At 37.1% G+C, this 11,410-nt stretch overlaps 1 protein-coding gene across 6 annotated transcripts in view; it reads left to right on the forward strand.

Annotated features, from left to right (window-relative positions):
• TARS (threonyl-tRNA synthetase) overlaps positions 1-10,706 on the forward strand; it is a 26,655-nt gene extending 15,949 nt beyond the window's left edge. For all 6 annotated transcript variants that reach the window (XM_011952566.1, XM_011952568.1, XM_011952563.1 and 3 more), the window contains 11 exons: positions 380-526; positions 1,680-1,778; positions 2,808-2,974; positions 3,994-4,156; positions 4,261-4,398; positions 4,754-4,831; positions 4,994-5,094; positions 5,190-5,294; positions 6,840-6,912; positions 9,545-9,659; positions 10,193-10,706. In XM_011952566.1, the coding sequence (XP_011807956.1) occupies positions 380-526; positions 1,680-1,778; positions 2,808-2,974; positions 3,994-4,156; positions 4,261-4,398; positions 4,754-4,831; positions 4,994-5,094; positions 5,190-5,294; positions 6,840-6,912; positions 9,545-9,659; positions 10,193-10,341 (1,335 nt within the window). In that variant the 3' untranslated portion in view covers positions 10,342-10,706. The remainder of the gene's footprint in view (positions 1-379; positions 527-1,679; positions 1,779-2,807; positions 2,975-3,993; positions 4,157-4,260; positions 4,399-4,753; positions 4,832-4,993; positions 5,095-5,189; positions 5,295-6,839; positions 6,913-9,544; positions 9,660-10,192) is intronic.
• Positions 10,707-11,410: the final 704 nt, after the last annotated feature.

The raw sequence follows: 11,410 nt of genomic DNA on the forward strand, positions 1-11,410 counted from the left end.
CTCCCGGGTTCACGTGATTCTCTTGCTTTAGCCTCCGACTACAGGCGCCCACCACCATGCCGTCAACATGTCCGGCTAATTTTTTTTTTTTTTTTTTTTTTGTAAAGAACAGGGTCTCCCTGTGTTGCCGAGGCTGGTCTCGAACACCTGGGCTCAAGCAATCCTCCTGCCTCTGCTTCACAGAGTGCTGGGATTATAGGCGTGAGCCACTGCACCCACCTGCAGATTGAGGGACGGGCATTTTCGAGGGAAGTAAACAGCCAACTTTGTGCTGCAGAATGAGTAACTACTCTAACAAGGCCTCAAAGCAATTGGGAGTTAAAATAAGTGAGATGTTTACAAATTTGAATGTTGTTTCATGGTTAATCCTTGTTTTCAGAATTCTTCCACATACTGGGAAGGCAAAGCAGATATGGAGACTCTGCAGAGAATTTATGGCATTTCATTCCCAGATCCTAAAATGTTGAAAGAGTGGGAGAAGTTCCAAGAGGAAGCGAAAAACCGAGATCATAGGAAAATTGGCAGGGTATGTTCAAGAACAACGATGTGTCTAGACTGAGTTTTTTTCAACTTCATTTGAAGTTTGAAATTTACCTGTATGAAGTACTAGGAATCTTGTTTTGAAGAGATGCTGTAGCTTTTTAGTAACTGGTGCTATGTCCTGTACGAACTATAAATACTTACTGATTGTCCACATTATCTGCCTGGAGTGGTCTCAGTACCACACAAAAATGCATTTGAACTACTTTTATTCAGAACAAACGCTGATGATCTACAGTTTTCTGTAAAAGAAGTATAACAGCTTCTCGTAGAGCTGGGAGAACTAGATTTTGGAAACCATCTAGTCTCACTGACTCATTTAAAATGTGGAAACAGAGTCCCACGAAGATTAACCTACTTCTTGCCCAAGGTAACACAGCGTGTCACACACAGATCCTGTGCTGTCATTTCCTCTACCCATTATCTCTGTTACTGCTGAATGTCCTCTAAACTGGAAGTTAGGCTAGATAAAACATTCCTCCCTAAAATAGGCTCTCTGTGCCAGGGGTCCTTGACTGTTAGGTTATGAAACTTGAGCTGAAGCTAGCAGCCAGTGCCTTGCACCCCTGAGTATCTGACATTCCAGCCATGAGGCAGCCAGCAACGATTGGTGGGCCCTTCCCTGAGGGCTTTTGGGCACTTGGTGAGGGGGATGTTGGGCAAGGAGGTAGGAGGGTGTGTTTCTTTCACCGTGACCCAAAGTCAGCCAACTTTACCATCATCTATTTCATTATCAGTGTCTTTTTCCCAGTCTCCTTCCTGACACTCCTATTAAGAAAATAAATAAATAAATAAAATGAAAAAAAATTCCAGATCTTGGAGCTTTAAGGAATTAAGAACCATAAGAGATACTGCAGTGGATAGAGAACTGAGGGACTCTTCCTCACGGCCACTGTTGGGGAAACTTGACTGGATTGAGGAATATAACAAGCAGGGCACGTGTTACACGTCTGCCAAATTGTAGATCAGCTGCAATTCTGTACCACCAGAAACACTGACATGGTTTCTTTGATTCAGGGTTGGCACTGATTGAAATATGGGACATCATGACCATATTCTGAGCTCAAGAACACTGAAATTCATGTATATATACACACACACATACATGATGTACATAAACATTCTTTTGTTTTACCCAGGACCAAGAACTATATTTCTTTCATGAACTCAGCCCTGGAAGTTGCTTTTTTCTGCCAAAGGGAGCCTACATTTATAATGCACTTATTGAATTCATTAGGGTAAGTCATATTTATTGCTTTCTTCTTTAGATTTAGGGTATATGATCATTTTTATTAAATAAGGTCTGCTAAAAAGAAAGATCTCTATTTGAGAAGAAATATATAAAACAATAAGTAACAGTAGAAGTCTGTGGCCTCATAAATCATCCCTAGTAGTTGATTTTGCCCATATACATATGGAAGCTGGTGAGCTTGAAGGGGCACCTGTGGTCCTTGACACAGGAGCTCTGTGCCCTCTTTGACTTTGATCATTGATTTCTATTTTCTTTGAAAAAACGGTTTTTACATTGCTTTTTTTCTTTGTAAATTATGAAATGTTTCAAGTATAACTTTATAGAGAATAGTATATCCAATATCTTGTGTACTTAGTACCCAAATTTAACAAAGATTCATTTTGAGCTATATTTGCTTGAGATTTTTTTGTTCACAATATTAACAAAAATAATAATTGTTTAAAAAGCCTCTCTTTAGGACCCAGTTTTGATCCATATACCTCCATATACTGCTATATATACCCATATACTGGTATACCATATACCAGCTTTCTAGAAGAAACTACTGTTTTGAAGTTGGCATGGATTCTTTTTGTCCATGTTATTTACATCTAGCCCGTGTATGTGTACCCTTAAATTATTTATATATTTATGTGTTACATATAGGAAGCCTTATTGTGTATCAGACTGTCTTGTGATTTATTTTTAGAGACATACAAATCCAGTTTATTTTCATGTGCTACATATTATTTTGTTATGTAACTACCACAATGTGCTCAACCCTTTTCTGATGGATGCTGATGTATAATTGTCCCTTATTATCAGCCATGTGCAGTAGCATTGCTTTTATAAGCCTCCTTATGTACATGTGCCAAGAGTTTTCTCTTCGGTATATACTTAGAAGTGGGATTTCTCAATCATGGCATGTGTGCATCTTTCTCATGAGAGAGTATAAAATCTCTCTTTTAAGTTTTTACTCCCACTTGAAGTATGAGCATTTATTTGCCTACACGTGTTTCTGTTTATTTTCTATCAGAGTGAATATAGGAAAAGAGGATTCCAGGAGGTAGTCACCCCAAACATTTTCAACAGCCGACTCTGGATGACCTCGGGTCACTGGCAGCACTACAGCGAGAACATGTTCTCCTTTGAGGTGGAGAAGGAGCTGTTTGCTTTGAAACCCATGAACTGCCCAGGACACTGGTATTCGGCAGCTTTGAATTTTTCTACTGAAGATTTTCACATGCTACAATTCATCCTGGGTTCTTCTCTCCTTTAACAACATTTTCATTAAAAACAAATTATGTGATCAGAAGAGCATTTAAAAGCAACATCATTGTTGTATTACATCTTCTGTGCCTCATTAGATCCCCAGATCTATTTTTTTTTTTTTTTTAAGAGGTCTTCCAACTGGAGTGCTGGGACTGCAGACATATGCCACCATGCCCAACTAATTTTTAAAAATTTTTTTCTGTAGAGATGAGGTCTTGCTATGTTGCTCAGCCTGGTGTCAAACTCCTGGCCTCAAGCTATCCTTCCACTTTGGCCTCCCAAAGCTCTGGGATTACAGGCATGAGCCACTGTGTCCCGCCAGATCTCCAGATCTATGGGCATTCAGTAATGGTACTGGGATCATAGCAATGACCAAGGCAGAATATAAAAGAGGAAGATGGAATATGGGGGTGTAACAAATTATCTAGTGTGTTGTTGTTTTTAAAGAAACTTGTTCTGTCAACACCTGCTAATGACTCAGCATTCTTGGAAAATGTTCCTCGTCATGAGGCCGCTCTGCTTTCTGTCTTTGAAAGTTGGGTGAAGAACAGCTTAAGGGAAGACACAGGAGAGCTGTGGATACAGGTAACTCAGTGTCCGCAGCAACTACTAGCCAGGCATGGAGGGCAGAGGAGGTGAAAGAAGAATCTTTGTGAAGAAGCTGTATTATAGGCCAGGAAATCAACCAAGTTCCTTCTTCATTTTCCCAGATTCTTCAGTTGTTGGAATACATTTTTTATTCTTCACTGTGGTTCATTGAATTATAACTTATTTGCTATTTTATTCATGCAAATGCTTTTACTGCTGTGTGAAGCCCAGAATTTGAGAAATGTTGCTTGGATGGACAGCTAGAATCAGTGGCTTTTTGACAACATTTCATGTAATTAAATATAACATTACACAAGTAGTTTTATTCTTAAGTGTCCATGGACTTTTCTTTTTCTCTTCAGCCTTATGTTTGATCATCGGCCAAGGTCCTGGCGAGAACTGCCTCTGCGGCTAGCTGATTTTGGGGTACTTCATAGGAATGAGCTGTCTGGAGCACTCACAGGACTCACCCGGGTACGAAGATTCCAGCAGGACGATGCTCACATATTCTGTGCCATGGAGCAGGTATGAGACCCTGGGGGAATAAGATACTTTGAAAGAAGTGTCAAGAAAGTCAAGGAAAATAACTAGTTTCTTTTTTCTTTTCTTTTTTTTTTTTTAATTTAAAGATTGAAGATGAAATAAAAGGTTGTTTGGATTTTCTACGTACGGTATATAGCGTATTTGGATTTTCTTTTAAACTGAACCTTTCTACTCGCCCGGAAAAATTCCTTGGAGATATTGAAGTATGGGATCAAGCTGAGAAAGTAAGTGGTATTTTTCAGCATGCTTTTGAATACTGTTTGAAATTGGCTTGTTCCGAGATGTAAGAAAGCCAAGCCTCTTTAAATGGATAAAAGGAAATCGGAAATGGTTCCTAGGTTTGAGTAAGCTAGTTTTTTTCTTTGTGTATTTTAGAAATGGTTGAATGTTTTAATGGCTTTTTTCAGTTATCAAGCTATAAGCTTTAAAAAGGGGTTGGTGTGAGCGTATGTTCAGGTGGACAAAATTCTAAAGCGGAGAATACTGATCTATGAAAGTAATTACTGTATTTTTAGTCTCAAATTAGGCTGGAAGAAGGGAAATTGCGATTAAAAAAAAATCATTTTGCTTTATCCTCAGCAACTTGAAAATAGTCTGAATGAATTTGGTGAAAAGTGGGAGTTAAACTCTGGAGACGGAGCTTTCTATGGTCCAAAGGTGAGCACTAAAGTATATTTGGATAATATGATTTTCACTTGTGGATGAAGAAGATATGGCTTCGAAAGAAGTTGGAATAAAGAAAAATCAGCCCTAATCTAACTATTGAACTCCACGTTAGTATCACTGGCATTTTATAATAACCCAGTCTTTGCTTCTTAGATTGACATACAGATTAAAGATGCGATTGGGCGGTACCACCAGTGTGCCACCATCCAGCTGGATTTTCAGTTGCCCATCAGGTTTAATCTTACTTATGTAAGGTGAGTTTCTGGTGTCTGCTCTGAATGTTCTCCAGGAATATATAGGGGAAAATATATATATATGATAAGGCAAAACAAATTATTTTTCTTTGTAGCCATGATGGTGATGATAAGAAAAGGCCAGTGATTGTTCATCGAGCCATCTTGGGGTCAGTGGAAAGAATGATTGCTATCCTCACGGAAAACTACGGGGGCAAATGGTAATTTTTGTCTTTTTTTTTTTTTTTCTTTTTTCTGATTAGTATAAATTGGCTACAAGAAATGTCTACTTTTTGATTTAATTATCAGATGGAAAGGGAGAATGATTGCAGTCAGTTGCTTCTAACTAATGACAAGTGTTCACTAAAAAGTAAGGAATCATAATCTAAACACAAACTTTTTATGCTAGTAGTAATTACTTTAAGTCCAGAACTTGGTTTGTTTGAATGTTGTGTAATACTTTCTAATTAGGAATTAGTATTCTGTTAAGAAGTATACTTATTGTTTTGGATGCTTTTCTGGTGACTTTGTTTTGGGATTTAGATGGCTTTGTTGGTTTTACATAGATAAATGAGGAGGCTTATGGCTTTTTTCGTTCAGCCGTGCTAATCATAACAAGCAAGTATTTTGACATCTTTTAATAGCCAAGCGTTTTTTAAAACAGATGCCCAACTGATCAACATTTTGTGATTTGTTTCTATGAGGTTACGTTTTTGTTGGCAAGATACATGGCCACATAACTTTCATCTTACTTCTTAAGCAGTTTTTTTCTGGACCCGCAATGCATTTGAAAGCAGCACAGGGTTATAAAAGCACCCATGTGTAGAGCCTTCCTTATTAATCATATTGATTTAAAACTTTTGTAGAATGATGTACATTGGTTTAATCTTACATTACTGTCATTTCAGTTTTATTTGAACTTGGTTACTTCAGAAATTAGAACAGTTTTTCATACTGGTCAATGATATAAGATAATCTCTTTAGATTTCTCAAAGTCAGATAAAATGTGAGACACATGCTCTATAAGGTACTTCAAGAATTAAGGGAGTCCTCAACTAATTGCTCTGCTAAACTTGTTGTAGGTGGGGAAAAGTCCATGATTAGGGTAGAATTTAGTGCCTACTTTAGCCTTTTGCCTGATATAACAGAACAACTGAAAACAGAGGAATGATGGAGAGAAACATTAGCCTGATGTTTGCAGCATCAGAAGCATTTGACACTTGAATTGCTTCAAAGGGAGAATTGGATGGGCTTATTTTTTAATAAGTAGTGAAAACTCTCATTTTTACCAAATGCCACAACCAGTTATTATCAGTTACAATTTGCTGAGTGGTGCAAAATGGATTTTGAATAAACTGAGGACACTGTGTCCCCATGAAGAATAAGTAATAAAATACTCGAACAATTAATCACTACATGCAGTTATTAAATAATTTGGTACCCCCTCTCACAGCCAATACACAGTGTTTTGTGATGTATTAAAGTGTGAGGCATAGTCCTATCCTCAACTGGTTTTGCTGTCTGCTTAGCAAGACAAATCGTAGTTACAGACTTTCCTTATGTAGGGTTAGTTTTCTTCTCCTGCATCTCCTCGCCTTAATCTTTATTAGATAGGTTTTTTCATTTTGGGGTTTTTTAAGCCAAGTTTTAAAAGTAGTCCTTACATATTCCAGGAAAAGATACTGAAGAGTAGACTAAGAAATATGCTGTCCCTGTTTAGTGAATGTGCCCACATCTACACTGAGTATTTTTATTCTCTTTCAAAGGCCCTTTTGGCTGTCCCCTCGCCAGGTAATGGTAGTTCCAGTGGGACCAACCTGTGATGAATATGCCCAAAAGGTAAGCCTTAGATGTGAATTTTCTTTCAACTTAATATCCGTTAAGCTTTTCAGATCACATAAGCCCTATATTCTTGGTGAATCGAGCTGTTGTGATGTAGAGAAATGTTACTATTTTTAATCTTTGTTAAGCCTGAGTAGATTATGTTTCTTCTGTAGTGCTTTTCTACATGATTCCATAATCAGAAGACATATTTGGATAGTGTTTTAGGTACACTTGTATATTTTACTGTATTCGTTTTAAGAGATGGGATCTCTCTCTTGCCCCAGCTGGAGTGCAGTGGTACAATGCCTGGCTCACTGTAACCTCAAACTCCTGGGCTCACGCAGTCCTCGCACCTCGGCCTCCCAAGTAGCAGTGACTACAGGCAGGAGCCGCCATACCCAGTTACGCTTGTATATTTTAGTATTTAGTATTTTAAAAAACCAAATTAGCAAATATCAGGTACTTCAGTATGATAGGTAAATTCCAGTTCAAAATACAGTTGAAGCTGCTCTTTGACTCAAAGAGTAATTTTGCTTCATTGTAATGTAAATTTCTTTAGCTGTTTGAAACTTTTTTCCAGGTTAGTAGCATAGCAGACCAATGTCTTGTCCCTACCCCCAAAAAACTTAACCAACAAATGTATAACCATTCATAACTTCACTTTAAAGCATATAACAATCTGTTCTGCTGTAGTGAAAATTCCATAGTAAGGAATTTCAAATTATTAAAAGTTGATCAGTGAACAATACTATAACATCAAAACCATCCTGTCTCCATACCATCAGAATAAACCACACTCAGGTCTTAATTACCCTTAAGAAATAAATGAACTTGAGCATGGAGATGCATACCTGTAGTCCCAGCTACTTGGGGGCTTGAGGCAGGAGGATCTTTGAGGGTTCAGGGTGTGTTGATTGTGCTTGTGAGTAGCCACTGCATTCCAGCCTGAGCAACATAGTGAGACCTCATCTCTTAAAAAAAAACAATGAAGTGAACACTAAACCGTCTAGTAGATAAACCATTCAGACTATTCCTATGACTGTTACTGTACACAGTAGTTTTAGTTACAAATGATGAGAATCAAAGTTATGTTCCATGGTTGAGTGCACTTTGTCTTATTTGTATGTGAAAGCTCACACAGTAGGAAAAAGTTCTGTATTGGTTAACTGAGTTCTCAGCTGGAGACATCACTGACTTCCCCACTTCCCTTTGGGGGTAGGGTGACATTCCAGATTATGTGGTAAGTTTTTCGTTTGTGGGGAGAGAAGACAGGGCAGTACTCCTGATACCTAATAACTGTAGAGCAGACATGTTAAACGCCCTGTAATTATCAGGCCACTTCCCCAACTGCAGAATTGCCCATCTCACATGCGCACACACAGGACCCGTGTTGAGAAAAATGAAAAAAACTGATGCTTTATGCTTTAAAGTAGTTATAAGTTGAAGATGTAGACCTGTCTTGGCATTCTAAAATTCTGTAACGACCCTTCTGAAATGGGTGTTACAAAATTTCAACAGGTTAATTGGTTTGTGATCACTATGGCTTAAAAATCTACTAGTTAATATGCTAAAGCTTGTGCACAGTATAGGCAAAGTCACTTAGATTGTTTCAAAAAGTATACCTTATAGAAATAAACATTTGACATACATAAATAACTCTTGGTTTACACATAACTCGCATTTGAGAAATGAATGTGTTGTAGATCATTTAGAATCCTTTTCAATCAAAAATTGAAAGAAATATTTTGTCACCTAGGTCAACCAGAGAATGCTAGTTTTACGGGTGATTCTTAAGTAGAGTATGATAGTTACTGTTTCACCTTCAGCTGTACTTAAGATGTTTTCCTGGAAAAATTCCTTCTGCTTTCTGACCAGGATTTCCAGAAACTTTTTGTGAAAGCCGGAGGATACTGCCCCTATGGCAGAGATGAGGAAGGAACACCAGCTTCCTCCAACTCTCCTGTTCTTCCTTTGGGTTAATGGCCACTGTAAGGAAACAGTTTTCTGCCAGGTGTGGGGTGATTTGAATGTAAAATGCCCAACTCTCATAGCAGATTGAACAGAAACATTTTTTTAGACTCATTGTTACTTTGTTCTAATCTAAATTACTTTTAGACTATTAAATATTATTCTATTTTGAAGTTAAGGGACTAATGCCTATGATAACCTGATAAACTTTCTGATACTCAGAAGTTAAATTCAGTTGAAGATCATTTCTTTCAGGTGTTTATCATGTGATATTTTTCATATCTGTAATCTGAGGTTCATATGAAATGATAGTGAAATAAAATTATTCATTTAGGTCTTTTTGTCATGTTAGTAGGTTATCAGGTTAATGGGAAGTTTAATCTAGTTAATGTAAAATTAATAAAATGTAATCTAGTGTATTGCTTTTTTGGAAAAGAAGAATACTGAAGACATTGTTTACTTAATACACATGACCTGAGGTAATAAAGAGGAGCTGGCCTTTTTCTCAAAAGCAGGGGAAAAATGGCAGTGAATAATATTATCTAAGACAGTTTTGCCAGCTTTAAATTCCTGGAGGTTCACCCAGGAAGTCTTGATCCCTGTGTTCAGTAAAATCATGTAACATCAAAATATAATTCTAATTTTAGATCTGACAAATTCTGTATCTCTGTTACAATAGGTACGGCAACAATTCCATGATGCCAAATTCATGGCAGACATTGATCTGGATCCAGGTTGTACATTGAATAAGAAGATCCGAAATGCACAGTTAGCACAGTATAACTTCATTTTAGGTAAGAATGGAAACTTACCAAAGAAAATTTGCCAGACATCAGGAAAATCTACTGAAACCTTGAGACAGACTTAAGTGAATTGTAATCAAGAATTTATTTAGTTTCTTCCAGTCCTGATTTTTTTCTATTATATATTTTAATACATAATAACTATAAAAATAGGCTCATGCATACATACTGGTTTTTTTTTTTTCACTTAAATAATCATGGATGTTTGTGAAAAAATATTTTGCTATTATATCAAGGATGAAGACACATTGTTTTAAATACGTGGAATTACTTAAAAAAGGTATTCATGATGTTTAGGGTTTTATTATTTTTTTAAGTTGTCTAGATTGACTCAATAAGCATAGTAGTTTTAGATATTGCGAAGAGTTTCTTTTAAATATTAATACATGGTCACTTGCACTTTTTAATGTATCAGAAGCTATGGGGTAGCTTTTGGGTCCTAGGATCATTTCTTTTCAGATGTTCAGTGTGAATCCTTCCATATCTTAGATTCAGTCTGACAAAGCTTTGTGTGTTTGTTTCAGTTGTTGGTGAAAAAGAGAAAATCAGTGGCACTGTTAATATCCGCACAAGAGACAATAAGGTCCACGGGGAACGCACCATTTCTGAAACTATGGAGCGGCTACAGCAGCTCAAGGAGTCCCGCAGCAAACAGGCAGAAGAAGAATTTTAATGAAAAAATTGCCCAGATTGGCCCCATGGAAAAGGAGGAGCAGTGTTTCCATAACATTGACTTTGTACTCTGAAAACGTCAATTTATGTTGAACTTGGAGGAGTTTGGCAGAGTCCGAGTAGGTCAACCTGCAGGCGTAACTATTTTTGACCTAGTCAGTTTTTAAACAATGTGCATTTGAAGGAGTTAATTAAAAGAGAGCCAATAAAATGATTTTTACTCATTCAGTATCTGAGGACTGGAAATGCTTTAGTATAATGAGGGAGAACTTTTTTGTAAATTTAATGCAATTGAAAAAGTTTTAAATTCAATTAAGATGACTAGAATTGGATTATGGTGTAAAAATAAAAAAAAAATTTATTCACGTAAGTTTCAAGACTGCTCTGTCCCTCTCATATACACATACATGCCTGAGACAAATCATGTGGTTCAGTATTTATCTTCACAGTTTTACAGCAAATATGATGCAGGGTGGGTAGAGACAGGGTAGGTCTGCAGCATCATAATGCTGTTCATAAACTGGATGTGAGCTGGGTGCTGGCTTCTCAGAGGATAAACACCTTTGGGAGTGTCATTTTTACTTAATGTTGGACATCTTTTCAAACAAAAACTACCATGGATTTATTATAAAGTAGATTTGACAAATGTTTAAAATAAAACATGAGTCTTCAGAGAAATATCCGTTTATGGCAGACTGTTCTGGACCATAGAATCACTTGTTTTACAGATTCCCTATTTTCTCATAAGGGATCATTTTCAAAATCTTCTACCAATAAATGGTGATTGAGAGGACAGCACAAAGTAAATAATTTCTTATGTGGATAAATATTCATTCCTCCTTGATATAATGATGTTTTAAAAGCAACATCTTTTATTATTTTTTTTTGAGACAAGATCCTTTGTCGCCCAGGCTGGAGTGCAGTGCCACGATCTCGGCTCACTGCAACCTCAGCCTCCCAAGTAGCTGGGACTACAGACATGTGCCACCTTGCCTGGCTAATGTTTGTATTTTCTATAGAGATGGTTTCATCTTGTTGCCCAGGCTGGTTTCAAACTCCTAGATACCATC

The sequence above is a fragment of the Colobus angolensis genome, unplaced genomic scaffold (assembly GCF_000951035.1).
Source record: "Colobus angolensis palliatus isolate OR3802 unplaced genomic scaffold, Cang.pa_1.0 Scaffold341, whole genome shotgun sequence".
Taxonomy (NCBI): domain Eukaryota; kingdom Metazoa; phylum Chordata; class Mammalia; order Primates; family Cercopithecidae; genus Colobus; species Colobus angolensis.